Consider the following 20768-nt stretch of genomic DNA (forward strand, 5'->3'; position numbering starts at 1 on the left):
AAAGACTCCAAAGGAGCCTTTTGCTAGCCACATCCTGAATGTCTGCATTTCCCCATGCAAATTAATAACTATAAATTTGAGAAAGTTGCAGATTTTTTGCACATGTAACAGTAGAGGTTGTTTAAATCTTGTTTCCCACCAAATAAAGCTTTTTTTGTATTTACAGATAGTAAAAAAATTATGCAAAACAAGTCCAGTTTAAACTGAAATCAGTTTAAATGTGGCACATATAAGTTAAACAAACAAAAGAAATTCAAAGAAGAGCAACACAAGCACCAGAAGCACACACCATTCTTTATTCCTCTGATTTATTGCTGTCAAATCTTACATAAAAAACTTCTAAAATACACCCAGTCCACGCAAATAGTGCAGAACACTGTGTATTTATCTTCTATATTTTGTTTCTCTTTGGATGGGCATTATCAGGTTCAGCCTGCACTGATGTATCTCCCAAACCATGAAAACATTACAGTGTATTCTTACCCTAGAAGTAAGTCTCCAGTGATGACAAAATATGTATTTTTATTTAACCCTGTGCATGCTGTCAACTGTACTAATTAGCATATCAATGGTTGTACCCATTCCACATCGTTAAGACCAGGGGGCAGCAATTCTGTCAAACACTAACCTAACAGGTTGATTTTTTTGACAAATCTATCAGTGGTCATGGCTTAGCTATAAGAGAAAAGAAAAATCAAACCAGCTACAATTATGGAAAAGTTACAGATGTTAATCTAGGTTACATAGTAAAAATATAATACATAATTTTAAATGTGAACTTATAATTACGCTAGTCAATAGCACTGTTCAAATTCTGAACACAGACAGTTCTTCCATTAAAACTTTAGCTAACCTAAATCCTGTGGAATTATATTCCATACCCAAGACTATCAGGCAAACACCATAATTAAATAATTAATAATCTTTCCTTGCATACCAAATGTTTTGCTCATGCCAACACATTCAGCAGAACTAAAAGACTCTATTAAATCCATCTCCTAGAAACGCACTGGCTCCTGAAGAATCGACAAATACTTGATGAACTAAGTGTATAATCCAAAACAACAACTAACTGCAACCTATGCAACAACAGCAAAAACCTGTCTTCGTTCAGCATCATTATGCTTGTACCTTCAAGCAAGCACAGGGCAAGAGAAGAGCTACACACTGTCTTGTTTTATTCGTTTGGAGGACATTTCCTCATAATCACTGACCTAGTCCATAGGAAATCATTCTGAAACCTCAAATAGGAAGCTGTGGACTGATATTCCTTAGAAACCAGCTCTGGAAGTTTACCCATTTCCACACTCCTATTTCTTGACAGCAGAACAGGGTGAACGTTTAAATGACGCTCATAACAAGCATGAAAAAACCCCAGCACTGAGGCTTCAAGGTTGAAGTGCTGAGACTGTATTATCTCTTCTGCTGCATTATTATGCTCATCTCCTTCCACCAATTCTGTTTTCGTATTACTCCACATTCATCTCTTCATCCTTAGCTCATTTCTTAAACCAAGTCTCCCTTGGCAGATTTCTACAGTCAGAGTCCTGCGTTTACTTGATGTAAGGAGCAGCTGGGGAAAACCTCTACTAAGGCTCCCAAACAAAACTCACCCTTCAACTTCCCTCTAAGAATACCAACACTTACGCATATTTTCTACTGCAACAACTGGCAACACTGAAAACACCAAGAAGCGCCACAGCAACATTTAAGTTCGCTGCTTTACACACAAATCTTTGAGACGCCCGAGCAAGAAAGCTTTCTGTAACTAGCTCAACACAAGGGCAAAGTCCCACAATTAAAAGACTAGATTACATGCATACCAACGCCTCTGGCTCCTGTGGATTTGGGCGGGTGGTGCTGCCCCGTCCCTGATGCTCTCTCAAAGGCATACAGAAAAAAAAAAAAAAAAAAAAAAAAGAAGAAATAAAAAGGAACCAACAAAAATGAAAAAGTACAAAAAAATAGGGGATAGGGTGTGGACAATTTACCTCCTCCAGCAGCGTGACCGTGTTCCTGCAGTTCTGCAAGCGGGTGGTGAAGCTGGAGGTGGTCGGGGAGTTGTAATCCTCTGTGGTCTCGGCGATGAACTCCGACACGGTGATCTGGTCCGGCATGATCCTGCCCCACCGGCAAAGCCCAGGAGAAGCCGGGCACACAGATCCGGAGAGAGGGGAACCCAAGTTCCGAGGAAAAAGGTGGGGGCGGGGGGGGGGGGCGGGGGAAGGGAGGAAGAAAACAAAATAATAATAATAAAAAAATTAAAAAGCAGAGGGAATAAGATGTTAACAGCCAGCAGAGAACCGCAGCATCAAAGCACCAGAGCCGCAGAGGGAGGCTGAGGCTTCGCCCTCTACATCCAGGCTCTCCCCGGCCGCCCCCTCCTCCTCCGGGCAGGAGGTGAAGGGGGAGAGGCCCCCGCACGGCGCCCCTCGCTCGGCCCCGCCGGTGGGGAGCGCTCCCGCGGCCGCTTCCGAGCAGCCCAGCCCGGCCCAGCCCCGCCGCGGCGCTGCGGGGAGGGCGGCGGCAGGGGAACGGCGACCGTGCCGGGCTCAGCCCCTTTCCCCACCCGCGCCGACCCCCCCGCGCCCCACGCCCCCCGGCCCGGCCGCTGCTCCCGCCCGCGTCGAGCACTGACTTGAGCGGGCTCGGGCTGCGCCCCCCGGGCGGGGGAGGCGGGGCCGGGCCGGGCGCGCCGGGGCCGCGCTCACGGGCACGCGAGGCCGCGCTCACGGGCACGCGGGGCCGCGCTCACGAGCACGCGCCGCCCGCCGCCGCTACGCGCGACGAGGAGGAAACGGCTCCGCGCAGGCGCGGCCGCCGCTCCCCTCCCCCGGCCCCGCGGTTTCTGAGGGGGGAGGCTGCCACTCTTTCGTTTTCTTGTCGTAAAAAAGGCGGTTTCGGTGGAAGCTGACAAGGTCGGAGGGTGCTGGGCCGCAGTGCTGCCCCTAAGGGAGAATGAGCTTCCCGTGCCTTCTGGGAGCGGGGAGGGACCGTGCCCGCCTCGGGCTGCGGGTCCGCTCCTGGTCCGGGGAACCCCCAGGGCGAGTCAGGATCTATTGCTTTTTCTTTTCCCCCCTTCTTTAAGTCCGTCATAGCCGGTCGGAGCCCCGTCCGCCGGTGATGCAGAGCCGAGGACTGGTGCAGCCGCCGCTGAGGGAGCCATCCCTCTCAGCAGCCTTGACTGCATAGGGTTTACGGTCCTTAGACTTAGTTAATTTTTAAGAAGTCCTGCTATGGCTCAGAGAAGCCCTTGAAGTTGCAGAGCTGTGCCAGTGCTGCCGTGGCCGGGGTCGCGCAGCCCAGCGCGGTGTCCCAGCAGCAGCGCTGGCCCGGCACCTGAACAGGGCTTCTAAAATGTTAACATGTCCTTTAATCCATCACTGCATCGTGTAACTCAGGGAACTGACAGACAGACAGCTCTAATCATATTTATCTTTTTCCTTATTTTGTTTTAAGCTTAGGTTTGGGGTCCCATATGTCCCTTTCTAAAGAAGGCTAAGTCTCAGGAGGCTCAAGTAATTGTGGTCATCTGCTCCATTAGTGTGATTTGTTTAGTCATACTGTGTGATTTCCTCCTCCTTGTGTTTGGGATTCTCTCCACAGAAGCTTGGCCATTCAGGAATGGGAAATATTCTTAAATCTGAACAATTGAGAATGAGCAATATTATATGGCTGTATCCATTTTAAAAATTTTGTGTTCTCTGTATAAGTACCTACCATGTTAGAATGCAGCTAGGCTTGTACATGGTTTTGTATGTAATTCTAATAAAATGCCTGTGCAACTCAAAAATAGTTGACAGTATCAGCTAAGAACTGCAATGCCTGAGTAAGGATAAAAAGGAGATACCTGATTTGAGTACACCCATAAAAATGATTTTTTTGCAGTTCTGTCAGCAAAAATATAACCAAGACTCCTGAGCAATGGTCCTGCCTGAACATGTGTCTGTGATTTCATTGCTTTAGTAGAAGCCCTCCATATGGCCATGTGATTGCTGCTGCTGCTGCTGCTGCTTCACGTGATCCAGCTTTCTGGCACAAAGGCTCTGAGCTTGTACAGATGATTGTTAAACGTCATGAGACTCTGAAAGGTAGAGTAGGCAAGAGGAGGAGGAAGCCAAGAAAAGAACTGTGTGGGAGTTGCACTGAAAAAATGGGTTTGGGCAAAAAAAAATGAAGCACTGAAGAAGCAGTGGGAGAGGTAGGAAGAAAATCAATTGATGATCATGTTCATAAAAGTCAGTGAAGGAGGAAGAGAGACCAGGAAGATAAAAATGGCTGGTGTCATCAAAAGCAGTATGGAAAGGAGAATAAAGAACTGGCTGGGAGTTTGGGCCAGGGAATAGATGTTGGTGACATCCAGAAGAGCTGTTTTGGCCTAGTCTGCTTGGAAACTGGATGGGTGAGGGATACGGCCCGAGGGCCAAGCAGGGTCTCTGTGGTCATCCCCTGTAATTTCCTGCTGAACATCAATCATGGGCTGTGACACAGCTGTTCCTGGGCCAGGTCTGCAGGTCAGCCACAGTGTTCACATTAGGAAGATTCCTGATGCCTTGCTGGCAGATTTCAAGTGAGGATAAATCCATCACACTGATGGACAAACTGGTTTAATTAATTGGGTACTCTCCTGTTAGTGTTGAATTGTTCTTCTTCAGGCTGAAGTTATTGAGCTTGACCATTAATCTCTGGATTGTAAAATAACCTCATCTGCTATCCCAAACAAATCCCCCCAGGAGCTGGACATACTGCTAAAGACACATTTTTTATATATATACTATTTTGTGAAAATTTAAACAACAGAATTGAAGAGCATGTTCAACTAAGAAAGGGAATAGATAGGCCAGGGAAATGTAGCAGTGAAGAGTGGCAGAAGTGAAGGCAGAGCAGAGAGTAAGTGTAGCTGAGCTTTTGTGTTTCCTCTTCAGGAAAACATGGTCTTCTAAAAAGACATATTAATTATATAAGAAATAGAATGAATACAGAAGAATACTAGTAAGTAAAGAGAATGGCACAAGGCCTAAAAATTAAAAAGGAAGATCATAATTGCCTTTTGGTCTGTTTTTGACAGTTCTGAAATTGTTTACTCTGTCAGAGAGAATACAGTGCTCTGTTTTGCTACTTAGAAGCAGTATTTCCCCTTCCCCTATTCAAATGTTAGTAGAGAAAATAGCCCTATAGGCATGATCTCTTTAGACTTGGATTATTTTCACTTAAGCTCACTGGAAGCAAGATCAGTTAATTAATGTGATGTTAATAAAAATAAATTATACAAGCTGTCTGTAAAAATGTGCTAATGTTTAAGCTAGTCAAATTATATAAGTATTTCAATAGCATTTAGTGAATTTCAGATTTAACCATGTTTCCTGTTTTGAATTGCAATCAGTATCTGAGATTCAATTCTAAATTTGTAAGATGCACCTCTCTATAAATTGTCACTAACTGAAATCACTGTTTCACTTCACAAATGTCAAAGAATAATCATCAGAGTGTGAAAGTTACATTTCACAGCGTCTGCTGTAATGCTATCTTAGTCTGTGCTAGATCCTGGGTGAGAGTGTACCATGGCCTTTTTTTCATGCAAGGTTTGCCAATGAACTTGTGCTTATCTCACTCCTCTTGGTATTCTGAATATTCTGAAATGAAATACATTTCCTTGTCCACCCTGGACAAGCTAATGCCAGTGAGGATCATGCAGGCAGCACTGGAAATCACTTACTCCTTACTGATGATGCATTGCAGTCAAGGAAGTTGTTCTGTCTTGCCATCCCACCCAATGATTCAGTCTACAAATCCTCTTGATTCCCTGTCTTTTATTGTGATTGCAAACAGAAGAGTTAATTACAGCAAATTGACAATAATTCTGTGGTACTGGTGACAGTCACCATGCTTAGGGAGAGGCTAAGGAACATAGCAAAGACAAACTACCAATACAGGTGTTATGCAATAAACTGAACAGGAATGACAGTATTTTTCATTTTATAGTATTTAAACAGCTTATATTTAGATTGAGGTTATCAGTTCACTCACAGGAGCTGAGCAGGAGTGAACAGGAGATGATGTTGTCATCATTCTGAACTTTGCAGCATGACCAGTATGTGCCAGAGGTGAAAAGCTACAGGGCACTTACATAGCTCTTCACATCATCAATGCAATAAACTATTGAAATCACACAGCAATGAGGTAGAGAACAAGATTATCTTTCCATTATAGATAAGGAGCCAGATAGATGAGCTTGTGGCTCTGCTGTGTTTGTGGCTGTCTAGCTTTAGTCATGCAAAGTCAGTTCTTCAGGGTATCAACAACTCATCTAGGCTGAAGCTGGTGGTGAATCTCCTGTGCAATGTGATTATGCTGCCTGCAGAGAGCCACCCCAGGACCACCCTGAGGTCACACTTCTCTGCTGCATAAGAAGCAAACTCACAGATTCAAACTCAGGTGTGGCTGCTGCTTACGTTTTGGAAACAAGCTTGACCCAAGTCCCTGGCTGTGCACCAGTGTGTTGTCAAGCATGCTCAGACAAGCTGCCTCCAGGGTCATTTGCAACCTCTCAGTGTGGCAGGGAAGTGAGTTGTTAGCTAGAGGAGGAAATCACTGTGTACATCGATGGAATGCAGTGATTCCTTTTGATTAGTACAGGTGTAGTCATCACAGGATCTCACATGTCAAATTCAGGGGGTTTTGATTCTCAAGTATGAACATCCTGATGCCTTTTTGCAAATACACATTTACAGCTACACTAATTTCTTGACTTGCAAGTTCCCATCTTGGCTGTTACTTCAGATAAAAGTGGTGATTTTATTATAGACAGTAATGTTTAATTAAAACATCAAATACTGATGAAACTGAAATGCACACACTTTTCTTAGTAAACTATATAGTTGTTCTTTTTATGCTCCTTAGCATCTCTACAAACATGGAGAGCATCACCAGCTCAGCAGCAAATAGCAACAGAAATAGTGGTGTGGTAAAATTAATCAGGAAAATATCCTTAGGCTGTCTTTCTCTACAATACTGCTGTCCTGAATAAGTTAGTGGTTTGGTGTTAGATTCATCCATTTCAGTTAAACATAGCAGTCAGCAGTACTTCCCATACTCCTCCTGATTCTAACTCACTTTATGATGTCACTGTGACATCAGACATCCATGGCATTTGATATCTGATAAAGATGATTTGAGGTTCCCTGAGGAAACATCTATATGGTAAATCGCTATTCCTACATTTTTATAGTTTTATTTTCAGACAACTTTGGACAAAATTAATGAGAAAGGCATATATATTTATATTTATATTTATATTTATATTTATATTTATATTTATATTTATATTTATATTTATATTTTTTATATTTACATTTATGGCCTTGAGTACTAGAATATCCACAGCTCTTCTCATTTGAGTTGGATGCTGGGCCCTAGAGGATAAAAGAAGCTTCAAATCAACAAGATTCTTAGCAGGATGAGTTATGCTTTTGATTTTGGAATATCTCACATGCTGAAACTCAGTAAACATTTTTATTTTTTTTTGTTAATGGAACTCTCATAGTTTTGTTTTGCAAGGCAAAACCACCCCATTTATGTAAGGACAGGTAACATCATCACTTCGTACTTCAGTGGGAAATGTTTAGTCAGGAGGTGTTTCACCTCCAGGAGCTGTGTCCTCTCAGAGGAAAGTCCGAGGGCTGACAGCCTTGTACAAAATGTTAACAGCTACGTATTTTAACCTGCATCACGTTTAATATCACATAAGTGCATGATGAACTCACAGGAAAAGGCAAAGTCTATTTTAAACACTGAAGTCTACATCACACATTGTGGCTGGTGCTAATTTGCTTGAAGGGAACTTACTTGGTAGCAGAGTGTTTCTGCTTGAGAAAGAAAGCTGTTTGCTTTGACATTTGCAAACAAACATTTGAAATGATTGTGTTAGTGGAACAGAATAGTCAGGTAACTTTCCAGTAAAAGAAAACTTCTTGCCTATGTCACACTGCTGAACAAGAAGAAAATCAAAATCCAGGTCCAGCAAGCATGCTGATTGCAATTCTGTGATTTTTAAGGGAGAGTATCTGCCAATGTGGCATATAAACTGCATGAGCTGTGTAAAAACTTTGTGCTGCTGCTCTGACTGTTTTGAATGCAAGAATCAGTTGATTTCAATTTTAATAGTGGCATCTCCCAGCATTTGTCTTCATCTGGTATTTAAAATGAGATAGCATATATCTCAGAAACTGCATGTTATTTTAAAAACCTTTTAGCACTTACAATAGTGGCTTAAACATAAGGTTCTTTTTGCATTCTTTCAATATTAAAATTATAGCAAAAAGAGAGCCCATTGTGTTCTCATTACAAATGACATTTTAGTAATTAAGATCTTGTGGTTTTAACACTACATGGACAAAATGAAATAAGATTAAATCAAACCATCATAAATTCAGCAGAATTATATATTTTGCATCTTATTTACTTGAATGTCCTGGGCAAGTAGCTTGGCTGAATAAGTAAACTCAAATAACCATCTCAAAGGACAGCTGAAAATAACAGTGCTGAAAATTAAGTGCAGCACTGAGTTACACAAGATTAAGCTGACTAATCTGCTGATTCAGTTTTGCCTTTGTTTTTTCATTTTGTCATGCAAGATCAAGTGTCAAGCTGACAAACATGTTATGGCATTCCAGGCTCCCATTAACAACAACAAGCAATGGTCTCTTCCCCTACCACCTCTGCATTCTCCAAAGAGGAAACAGAAGAATGCTTATCTGCAGGAAGGGACAGCAGGCTCAGGACAGACATTCTCCTCTCCTTGTTACAGGTGTACTGAATTTAGTATTTCTATTTCACAGATTTTTTTGTTAGAGGTGCTCTTTTAGGAAACCTTACTTCAGTTCATAGGAAGTGCAATAATGCATATGAAGAGTCTGGAGGGGAAGCCATACAAGGAGCAACTGAGATCACTTGGATTGTTCAGCCTGGAAAGGAGGAGACTGAGAGGAGACCTCATTGTGATCTCCAACATCCTCACAAGGCGAAGAGGAGGGGCAGACAATAATCTCTTCTTTCGGGTGCCCAGAGACATGACCTAAGGGAATGGCTGGAACTTGTGTGAGGGGTTTAGGTTGGATATTAGGAAAAGATTTTTTTCCCCAGAGGGTGCTTAGGCATTGGAAAAGGCTCCCCAGGGAAGTGGTCACAGCCCCAAGCCTGACAGAGTTCAAGAAGCACTTGGACAATGCTCACAGGCACATGGTGGGATTCTTGGGCAAGAACAAGGGTTGAACTGAGTGACATTGTGGGTCCCTTCCAATTCAGCATGTTTTATGGTTCTATGATTCTGTGTCAGGAGACAAGAGATTCAAACACAGGTTTTGCAACATCTACTGTATATAAAAGCACAGCAGTATATTCTTTTATATGGACTGGATTTTGGACAGTCCAAAGATAAAAAATGCTTACAAGTGCTGATGGATAAGAAAACTGCCAGTGGAGCCACTCACAGGTTTGACATTAACCTTTGCCCAAGTGAAAATATGAGCTTGCTCATTGCTCACAGAAATAGTCAGGCAAGAACTGCTGACCCTGAGGGAGATGATGTTCCAGCAGTACCCACCATCCCTGCATTGGTGAGGCTGAGGAACACCACAGGGAAACCTGGGCATGGTTATCCTTACATTCCTGTCACTGAGCAAATCTTTGAAGGATAGTTGGGAAGTGCACTGCAGACATGTTGGCATGAGAGCAGGCCATGCCAGTGGGACTGCAAAGCACAAGATGAAGCCAATATGTCGTGAAGGGATACTCTGATTAAAATGAGAAAAGCAGGAGTCCTTCCAAAGAAGGAGCCATAGTAGCTGGATGCTTTTTTTTTTTTTTTTTTTTTAATATGAGAAATAGCAATGACTAAAATCAGAGATACTGCAGAAATGAACATGTTGCAGGGCAGCTGGCATAGCAGGCTCTCCAAAATAAAAAGAGAATGAAATAAAGCTTCAACCCACATTGCAAACATTTCAATATTTTCTCTTTCCCTCTGGAAACTATATGGCTATGTCATTACCAGACACATCTCTGGTTCTACTGAAGCTGCTAAATGTATGCTGATGGCAACATGCAGTGTTTTGCCTGCAGTGAAGATGAAGGTTCAAACCAAAATGAACCTGAGAAGCAGCTGGAGAATGAAATAAAGGCTCTGTAGACCTGGGATCATGTCCTTGAGGTGCTACTCGTGGCTCTGACATGGCAACTGATCTCTGTGTGCATCATTTCTCTATGTGTGGAGTGCAGACAAATACATTTCTTTTTCTAGGTGAAAGCACACTGGGCTTTTTCAGCTGAATACTGCTGTATCAGAACTGAGTATTTTTTAAATATACATTTTATATACCATATAATATAATATTTTTAATATGCATTTTATTATAAGAGTTTCAAAAAGTAGCTGAGGGATGAGAAGGACTCTCAGTCCAAACAATTTTGTCAGCACTTTTTTGGACAGACAGAAAGGGTTGGCAGATAAGTGAAAGGGTTTCTTTCTACTAGTTGTTAATACTGTGAAAATATAAATCAGAAATATCTGGGTTTGTGAGGGACTTCTCCCTCTATATTATAGTTTTATTAGCATTATTTTGTGGAAAAAGAGGGACTAAGACCCCTGTGATAATAAACAAAAGTCATTTGTGCTTTTCACAAGTTTTGCTAAGACATGGTTTGCAGACAAGAATGTATATGGGCCTACTGAGTTGAAGTTTACATGCTGGCTTATAGTGTTCTCTGGACATACTTTATTTCTCAAAATTTCCTAAATAGTCTCTCATTAGAGAAAGGCTGGAAATAAATCTGCAGATGTTGGATGTTATAAAAAAGGTCCTTGCAACCACTGAAAATATTAGTACATCTGTGTTTCCCTTATATAACCTACTGTTTTCAAGGATGCATCACTTGGCCAGACTCTAGACTTGAAAGTAGCATAAGAAATTTTCAATTCAGGAGTTATGCCTTTTGGGTTTTATTTTGTCTGTGTTTATTCTGTTTGCATATTTGTTTGATTTATTAAGGAAATCAGAATTTTTAACAATATATAAGATCTGAAATACTTTGAGGCATGTCTCCTTTATGCTCAAGCAAAATTGTTCTTATTTAAAATTAGGGTTTGAAGGTTTTATTAATGTAGATATTTGAATGCTGAAGTTGTAGGGTTCTGGTAAAACCCAGGATGACAGATAACTGTAGGGAAGTTTTTGGAAACTAGTCTTGCGATGTGTACCAAATTTCTGTTGGGCCAGTGTTCACATGGTGCTAAATGAAACTTTGCAGTTCAGAATTTCAGGTCCATCACAGCAGCTCCTTTTGCTGATTACTCATTTGCTTCTACTTATAACCACTGAATTTGAGCTTGCAGCTTCCTAAGTTAACTGGTGCTCCACTGACTACTGTAGAGGGTGACCATCTGCTCATCTGTTCTGCCTCTAAGGATTTTTTTTTAAAGCAATGCTGATCACAGAAAATTTGAAAGGGCGACAGGAAAGATGTAAAAAAAGTCTTCAGATCCTAAAAGTTTTGTGGGAAAGTAAAAATGAGCAGAAGAAAAAATGTTTCTTGCCCTTATGAATAGGAAAGGCTCAGTGTCACCTTGTTCTTTGCCAAGTTAATCAGCGTGGGAGAAAGATCCCCTAAGTGTCCCAGTCATGGGAAGAGTTTGAATGATGGTTTTCACCTCCTTAGGAGCTTCAGTCAAGACACAGATCTGTAGGAAATTTGGTTTCACTATCTTCAGGGATGTTAGTACTACTTATTTTCTTGTTGGTGGTTGTATTTTGTTTTATTCCTTCAAGGAAATCTAGGAGCAGTAGGACATAAAAATGTAAGTGCCATTTAAAAATCAAATAGAAATGTCCATCTTAATAGCTCTACATTTTTTTAAATATGACTGTTTGACTTCTGAACTCTTGCTTATTTAAGACCTCATGGACTCAAAAAGGAAAAATATGTGTAGCCATGTGACAAAGCAAATTCACCAAAGGAGGATTTATTCAGTTTTGAGAAGATCAGCAGCAGTGATTCACCCTCTTGGCTGATCTGGACTGCAATATGGTCAACTGATTCCCCCAGGGAGGAGGAAAGGATGAAAGTCCCACACTGCTCTATGGTCACACAGGGAGCAATGACCTGTGCCAGGGTAGCTCCAGCCCATGCATCCAGTGCAAAGAAAACTTCAGCCATAACTATCAGTATTGTTGTTGTAGGGAATGCAAGTCAGGCAATCCAAATGTAGCTTTTAGTGGTTCAGTGAAAGACAGTGGAAACTTTAAAACAAGAGAACTCACCATCCAGAGACTGAATAAACAAAAGCATATTTAGACAACTGTGTGCTATTCAGCACTTTACATCATGCAAAGAAGAGTCTCTCCTCTTCTCAAGCCCCCAAACAAATCTTGCCATAGATTTTTCAGGCTGATCTGAGAGATTTGTTGTTTTCAAAGTAAAAAAACCATCAGTTACCAGATCTAAATGAGTTGAAAGGAGTTACAATGTCCTTTGTATACCCTCCCGCCCTCATCCAGCTTTGAAATCTATGAAAGCAAAGCAAACTATGTAATAAATGTTAGTGTTTGTTCCAATAATTGCTCAGGTGGTCAACGCTTTGTAAGGATTTACTGATTAATTGGAATTTTTGCTCCTTGAAAAGTTCAATAGGTTAGACTTTTTCTGAGGAACACCCACTGTAAAGTCTGAAGTGGCATTAAGCAGAAAAAAACCCCACTGGCAGGTATTGGAATTGATAAAATATCTGGTCTACTTTTTACTCTTTAAACCAGCTATTTATATTTATGTCTTTTGTTTTTCTTACCGATTCCATAGTGAATCTCTTGAAGAAAAACTTGAAAGCCTGGATGCTGAAGATCTCATGTCTCATCTGTCACGACCAGAAAGCTACCTAGATGAGGAAAAAAGATCAAGTAAGTAAAACTGACCAAAGCTACTGGACTGAAAAAGTTGCTTATTTAAACAGTCATTTTGAAACAATGTGTGTTAATTTGTCAGTGATGGAAATTTATTTCTCTTACAATTTTTGATTGCTGCATTTAATACTGCGAGTTTCACTGTGGTAAACTGATCCATTAGAAATTCCCTGAAAAAGAACACATTGTTAAAAACAGATAGAGGAGAGCTTCAGTCAGCTGGCTGGGAAAACTCTCTGTCTAACTCAATGTGGCAAGTACTCAGTCAGCCTGCACTGAGGGCAGTGCAGGTAATACTGCCTGTCCAAGTTGTCTGACACTTCAGAAGACCCCGTTTTCTGATATAACTTCAGTCTAACCATTCAAGCTGAAAATTTCAATGTCAGGTGTATGCACCAGACTGATCTTTTTTTGGAAGATGGAGATAAGATCTGAAGGATAAAGAGACGGGGAACAAGAAGTGTTCTGACAGGGAGTAATCCTGCGTGTAGGAGAGGGCAGGAGGGTGTGGGGAGACAGTCACAACAGGATATGGACAAGTGTTCTCACAGTTTTTCTTCAGGTTTTTCTGCCATTACATTGCATACACTTCCCAGTTTAAGACTTGTGTTGCTGTGCAGAAAAGAAGGTGCTGGAAATGCTGCAGAGCCCTGAACAGGTGAGTAGGGCTAGCACATGCTTTTCACTTTGGGACATTCTGGGCTGAACTTTATGTTTAGTCCAAAGGTACAAGCTGGAAAAAAGACTGACAGGGGCTTGAGGCCAGATATGGGTGCCAGGAAGGAGAATATTTCACAGAAGCCATTGCCATGAGATGGTAAAGCATGGAGGCTGGGACAAGCCCCATGAGACAGAGATGTGGACTGTGTTAGCTGGCACATGGAAGAGGTGACAAGGACCCATAAGGATGAGATCAGAGTCTAACAGAGGGGTCCAGGTGGCAGGGGAGTAGGAGAGAGGCACTCTCCAGATTACACCCTTTGATTAGGCAATCTGCCCATTTTCATTCAACCACATCACTTTATTCCTTAATTCTACGAGGAAAAACACAAATCCTTCTCTATGAGGTTTTTTTTTAACCTTCTGTCTAAGAGAAGCCTTGTTATGCCTGTTGACCTATTTCCCCAGAGACTGCTGTAGTTTGTTTATGGGGTTTGTCCTGTTTGTTTTGTGTTTCCAGATATGCCATGTGGGTCTGGAGGTTTTCCAACTCTTAACATTAAAAATAACAGAGAATGATCCCTGTCTCCAAGAAATATGAGATTCAATTAAAAATTGCGACATACAAGTGTTTGGATGGGATGCTAGTAACTCTCTTTTCCCTTCTGTTTCTGAGCCATTAGGATATTTTCAAGTGATGTTGTTCAAGAGCTCTTTTATTATTAAGAGGGTTAGACATCTTTTTTATCAGTAGATTTCAGATTTTTACATGCTGACTGGAAAGGATCTGAGGTTTTACCATGTATGCCACCAGCTTGGCGGTGCAGGAGGAGAAATGGTTACAGGCTCTGCTCCTAAGTAGGAGGCGTGTCCTTGGATTTGAAGGCCAGTGTGCAAGAGGAGGAGCATCTGCCTCAAATCAAGAATATTATGCTTGAATATTGTGTTACATGAAGGAAAAAATTGTTAGAAGGCAGCTCTGGAACTGCATTATGTTTTTGTGGATTGGGAAAGGCTTCTCCTGGCAGACAACTGAATACCACCATCTTACAACAAACCCATAGCCACTGGCAACCCTGAATGTGACTCAACCATGATGACATGGGTCATTAATTTTACAGCATGCCTCTTCCTTTTAATTATATTATTTATCTCCTTGGGCAAAAAAAAAAAGTCACCATCATCATAGCTTTATGTTATTCAAACCAAAGCAAGAAATAAAAAATATATAATGGCTCATTACTTACTAAATTGGATGATGACCTAAGTTTACAAGTAACTATGATTGACATTGGACTAAATTTTAAATAGATGACAATTTATTTTTCATAAGTCTAAAATGTCACAGACTCTCTTTATATCTGCCATAATAAGCTACTGAATATTATTTAATTGCTCATTTGCTATAAGTGGTGTTATGAGCATTTTTGGTTAGATCTCAGTGGTTTAGAATTATTATATTCCCTTTCTAGGTCTCCTACTTATTTTTGGGCCTCTTGATACAAGAGCAATCAGCAAATAAATTAAATATCAAAGAAATCCAGAAAAATATTTATAAAGAAATCAAGTTGATTGAAGTTATCATCATTCATTGATGAGAAACAACAATGAGAAGGAAACATATGTGGCTCTCCTAGAGATGGGAATGGTGGCCCAGTGATGAAAGTGCTCATGTGAGTTCAACACTGACTCAGTGACATTAGACAATTTATTAGGGCATCATTCAGATGGCAAATTCCTCAAGACATACTCCCATTAGAGTAATTTATCTGGGTAAAGAGTCTTTTGAAGCTAAATACATCTTTTCTGAAACCCTTGACCTGATGACAGTAGTAGAATTTGGGCTGTGTCAAGATGGCATTTTGGCTCTTCTTCTCCCATTTGGCTTCTTCTTCTCCCCACCCCCCTAAAAAAACCCCAAAACCAATGCTCCCCAACCATTCTTGGTAATGTGGAGATAACATTACCAGATTTGTGGAAAATCCTTATATATGACAGTATATGAGTGGGAGCAAGTAGTGAATATGAAATGTAAAAACCCAGAACACATAGAGAGCAATGAAAACTGGAGAAATATGATTGCCTTTCACCCAGGAACACCTACACCTGAAAAGAGAAAGTGTAGTGGGGCTTAAGTAAGAAGGGGACCTAACTAAGAACAGGGTGACATTAATGGCAGCTGGGCGATAACTCAACACAATACAGGAATACAATAGCAGATTCTATTAATCCTTAGGTGAGGAAAGCATTTGTTCTTGTGCCTAGTTATAAGTACATGCAATTATATTGAATTAATTGGTGCAATCTAAGTGCTTGACTAATCCTAATGCTTAACTAATAAGTATAATGAGTTGAATCCCTATATTTTTAAGGTTTTAGAACAGGGTAAATGTTGTGGAAAGCTAATGAATTCTCAGGAAGAGAATATGAAAATTGCCAATATATTGTGTGATAATCAAGGAAAAAATTATGCAGGGATTTTGCGGAGGAGAGGAAAATATCAGTATTTTTTTTACACTCTTTAATTACATGCATTTAATATTGCTTAAATAAACTCTGTGTGATATCATGTGTAAGTCATTTAATAACCTATTTTATCTTGCTTTTTGTTTTAGAGGACTTTTTTCTTTCACAATAGACTACATGACCTGAGTAGCAATAATATAAATCTGTATTTTTCATGTCTAATGACTATTTTAGGGTAAATACTGGCCAGACAATTTTCTCATATGCCTGAACTAGAGTTAGCCTAACTAGAAAAACTCAAACAAGCAAAAGTTAATATTGATTCTACAGTCACTGATATAACAACAATAGTAGTTGTACACCACCATGCTGAAAATCAACTCCCTTTATGTCCAAATAATGGTGTGAATCACAGAAACCTGACCTTGATATACAAATGTGATCATGTAGTAATTATAGCTCTTGTGCTTTCTGTATAAACAGACTACTTCATCTAGAAATGCTGTAGGGTACTTCTTCATTCTGCAATTTGCAGCTAATGACTGAGCAGAAAGCTTTTATATCCCAAAAAGCTTTAAAATAAAGCAGGTAAAAAAATCTTATTTCCCCCAAATGAAAAGAATAAGCTGGTTATTTGAACAGCAGTGAATCAAGTCATTGTTCTATCTGTATTTTTTTGAGAAGCAGATACTACAAATTTAAAGATTGTCCTGAAAATCACATTTTGCAAAGGTTATTAAAGACATTTTCATGGGCAAAATATGGAACTAAATTACTCAGTCCAAGTGGTAACTGACATATTCTTTAACAACTGTATCTTTCATTTCATGCCAAAATCTGCTTGTTCTGTTTGTGTCTGTGTTGGTATCATCCAAACAGGATGTGACAAACATATGTTCTTTGGCTTTGCCCTAATCCATTATTTGGATAACACTATTAAGATGTGGTCTAACAAACTTCAGGGAAGCAAATCTGAGGATATTTGTCTGTCTTCATATTTGTCAGGAGTTGATTTTAGTATGTTCTAATCAACAGAAGTCCATCCTGACCTCATCAATTAGCTGTATGTGTTTTCAGTACTTCCATAAAAATATGCAGCCAAAGTATCAGTACACTCATAGACATAGGCTGAATCCTGAAAGAAAACAATAATGGAAAACTAACCCAGTACAGGAGTGACCCTGAAGGGCTGAGTGACATCCTCTTGATGTTGAGTGCCCACTTATGAGGGTTTCCAAGAATGTAAATTCCTCAGGTTTTAATCTTTTCATTCATTAGTGATGACTTTAGAGAATTCTAATTCCTTAATCAAAATTTTGTTTAGTTCTGCAAGTGCTATCAAAGTTTATAAGTAATACATAAGTGATATAGATTTTTTGTTTTCCCCAGGAAAATTTAAATCCTGAAAATATATCAAGATGGCTTTCTTGAAATGAAATGCATTTTCCTTAATTCCATCTTAATTGGCATATGAGTAATGAAAGAAGTAATAAAGTGCATTACTTTTCTCTGATTCTTTATAAATAATACCTGCAATTGACAATTCCAGTGTTTTGCACTAGATTGATGTTAGGCTGAGAGGGTTATTAATCCTCAGGTCATTACACCAAACTTTTAAATATATTGGCAAAGTATGAGATTTCTTCTATTCAACTTGAAATACCCTTATATTTGAATATGTATGGAGAATCAACTTAAAATTCAGACCTTTTTTTTGCATGGCACTTTTAGAAATAGCAACTGATTTAAGAAGAGCCTAGTTTTAGGAGATGGTTATTACTATTAGAATGGAAATTAGTTCTCTGTCTCATGTGATATAATTGCCATATGATTATGAAATGATCATGGATGGGCTGTGCAAGTGCTATAGAACAATGATTTGGAATTCATGCTGCAAAACATAATTCTAAGACTGAACAGTTTTTTATTGTATCCCCACCACAGGATTTTATCGCACATTGCCAGAGAGGGCCAGAGGGCTGAAGGGTACTTGTTTGGTCATTTTCTGCAATCTCGTTCAGAGGTGAATTTTCTTTAAGACTCAGATATATGACAAATATTTGTATAAGTATTTAGACTGAGTGACTTTCTAGTCTTTGAAACCTGTCTTTTGTTATTTGTCTAAGGGCTTCAGGATGGTGGTATTGTGAGTTAAATCTCCTTGTATCCACTTAAGAGTGACCTTTTTATCACTTCCGAGTATATCCATCAACTATTTCTTGGGCTCAGGGAAGACTTTTCATTTTGTAGAGGCAGCACCTAATCAGAGTGTCTGCTGCCCAGCTTCAGACCTCTGGAGAGCTTTCACTGATCTTGTCAAGGGTATTTTTTTTTGTATTTGATGGCAAAGTTGCCAGTGACAGTCCAAGATTTTGAGTTACTTATAATCTACTTCTGAAAACTGTGAGGGGCTAATAACACACAAGAGTGCTTCCCACCTTCCCTGTATGCTTAGGCACTGCTGAATTATTTATTCAGTACAAAGTTTATAGCAAAATACCCTGTGCATGGTATATAGATTATAGATTAATAATATAATGTGAATATGACATCAAGCCCTCTTGTCATTGCCTCAACTCATTCTCAATAGCCACTTATTGTGGGCTGAATTCAAGATCAATCATTTGCTGTTTGAGTTTTTAGGAAGGAGTCATCATTATTAAAATTAGAAACTAAACCTGATGCATCTGTGTTAAAGATCAAATTGTCTCTGCACAAAAAGTTGGGTGCATTTGAATATTCCATGTCCATCCTACAGCAGCTTTTCTACTCTGAGTTGGCAGCACTCAAGCAAAGCAAGCGCCACACCTCCTACGTCCAGCCTTCATCAACTAGTCAGGCACTCATGAGGTCATGCATTGTCCTGGTGTCTGAATACCTCATAGAAGTTAATATATTTGATATATATTTATAGGATGGCTTCAGCAGACTGAAGACAAGACAGTCAGGCTCCAGTTTGTGACAACCCCGCTTTTCTTGATACAGGTCTGTCCTTCACAGTGCTGTGTTTGTCATTCCTTCCTCTTTGACAGGTACCAAGCAGTACCACTCTTCTACTTAACAGCCCTGTGAAAGTGTAATTTATTTTGGCTCAGTAATACCTCTAGCCATCCTGTCCTTCAGCAGAGTGCAGAACTATCAAAGTGTCTGTAGAGAATTTCCCAAAATACAAGGCACATAGAAACCTCAGTATAGGCATAGAAAGATGTTCATAAGTATTCTCTTCAGATCTGTATCTACCCATACAGTGAGTCATGTCCAGATCCATGAGCATAGATATTTATGTCTTTGAAAGCATGTGTCCTATCTACTTAGAAAAATGAGAATAAACTCAAAAGTTAGTGACAGAGCAGAACCTTTACAACTTAACCCAAACTCAGTCCATGTAAATGGGATTCTTTACCTCCTCTTGAGTGATCTCTGACTCAACTTTTAGACTGTAAAAGTGGGATGTATCTGACAAAGTGTCTTTGCCTTGGCTGTTCACTCCAGACTCCTTTCATCGTGACTGACGATATGGTCAACACAGACAACTGAAAGTAGGTTGCATCTCACCTCATCCTACAAAAGTAGAAATTTAAAACAGAGATAATAAAGTAGATGTCTATAAAATCAGATGAATCACATGTTAAACTGCTTCTTTCATCCTACTGATTAAAAGAGAGAGTAGGGTGCTGATTTCACAGGTGAACACCTACTCCAAAGATGCTGCATGCCTAAGGGCACTGCAAAAGGGCCTTCTTATTTCTACCAGAATCATACCATGGGCAGGTATAAGAATGTACCTCTAATTCTACAGTCAGGAAGAGACATTAGGAGGAAGAAAACAAATTTAAAAAAAAAAAACAACTTTCAATGGAAAACAGCACAAAAAATTGATGCACTGCCATGGATGCTGACATATTTTCCAGTGGCAATCTAATGGGAAGTTGTACTGATTTTTTGGAATTTGTTTGATAGAAGTTACACAAAAAACCCACAATAAAATTGTATGTTGCAATGTAAGTTTTATTTTTTTTCCAAAATCTGAAAAATAACCTCTTTTTTATGTTTGTTTATAGTTTTATGTTTCATTTGTTTCAGTTTCCTGTTCAACCTCATGTAACAGTCTTTGGGCTGCCTGTCTTGGTAACAGCATGAATTTATACTAAGACAGAAGTAAGCAAACCATGCAGTTTTCAAGAAGGCAGGAAAGCATTGAGACTGAGTGCCTCCAGGCCTTGAGGGTAGGTAAAAATGTGGAATAAATAACACATTATATTCTTTAAACAGCTCCTGTTATTTAATAAAATGCTTAATAAAAAAATATTATTACCAGTGGATTAATTAGTTAAACTAGCTAACGAGTTCCTAATATCTGTGCAAGTGACAGTGAGATGAGTATTGTGAATGCACTCAGGTGGAATTGGCTCATATTATAGAAAACAGAGATGTGCATGGTGGGTGTCTGGAGGTTTCTTCTGCCCTTTTGCAAAAGGTGTGGTTCTTGTCTGCTGCTCCATGAATACTTACTTACTTACTTACTGAAAAGAGAAAGAGAGAGAAGAGGAAAGGGGAAAGGAGAAAGGAAAGGGAAAGGGAAAGGAGAAAGGAAAGGGAAAGGGAAAGGGAAAGGGAAAGGCAAAGGCAAAGGGAAAGGGAAAGGAAAGGAAAGGAAAGGAAAGGAAAGGAAAGGAAAGGAAAGGAAAGGAA

The 20768-nt window shown here is 39.9% G+C and overlaps 1 protein-coding gene across 4 annotated transcripts in view; it reads right to left on the bottom strand.

Annotated features, from left to right (window-relative positions):
- Window positions 1-7870, bottom strand: part of ASAP1 (ArfGAP with SH3 domain, ankyrin repeat and PH domain 1) — a 120677-nt gene extending 112807 nt beyond the window's left edge. For all 4 annotated transcript variants that reach the window (XM_062491764.1, XM_062491754.1, XM_062491774.1 and 1 more), the window contains exons 1-2: window positions 7854-7870; window positions 1992-2130 (exon numbers count right to left, since the gene is read on the bottom strand). In XM_062491764.1, coding sequence (XP_062347748.1) covers window positions 1992-2117 — 126 coding nt within the window. In that variant the 5' untranslated portion in view covers window positions 2118-2130; window positions 7854-7870. The remainder of the gene's footprint in view (window positions 1-1991; window positions 2131-7853) is intronic.
- Window positions 7871-20768: the final 12898 nt, after the last annotated feature.

Source organism: Cinclus cinclus, chromosome 1 (assembly GCF_963662255.1).
Source record: "Cinclus cinclus chromosome 1, bCinCin1.1, whole genome shotgun sequence".
In the NCBI taxonomy this organism is placed as follows: Eukaryota; Metazoa; Chordata; class Aves; order Passeriformes; family Cinclidae; genus Cinclus; species Cinclus cinclus.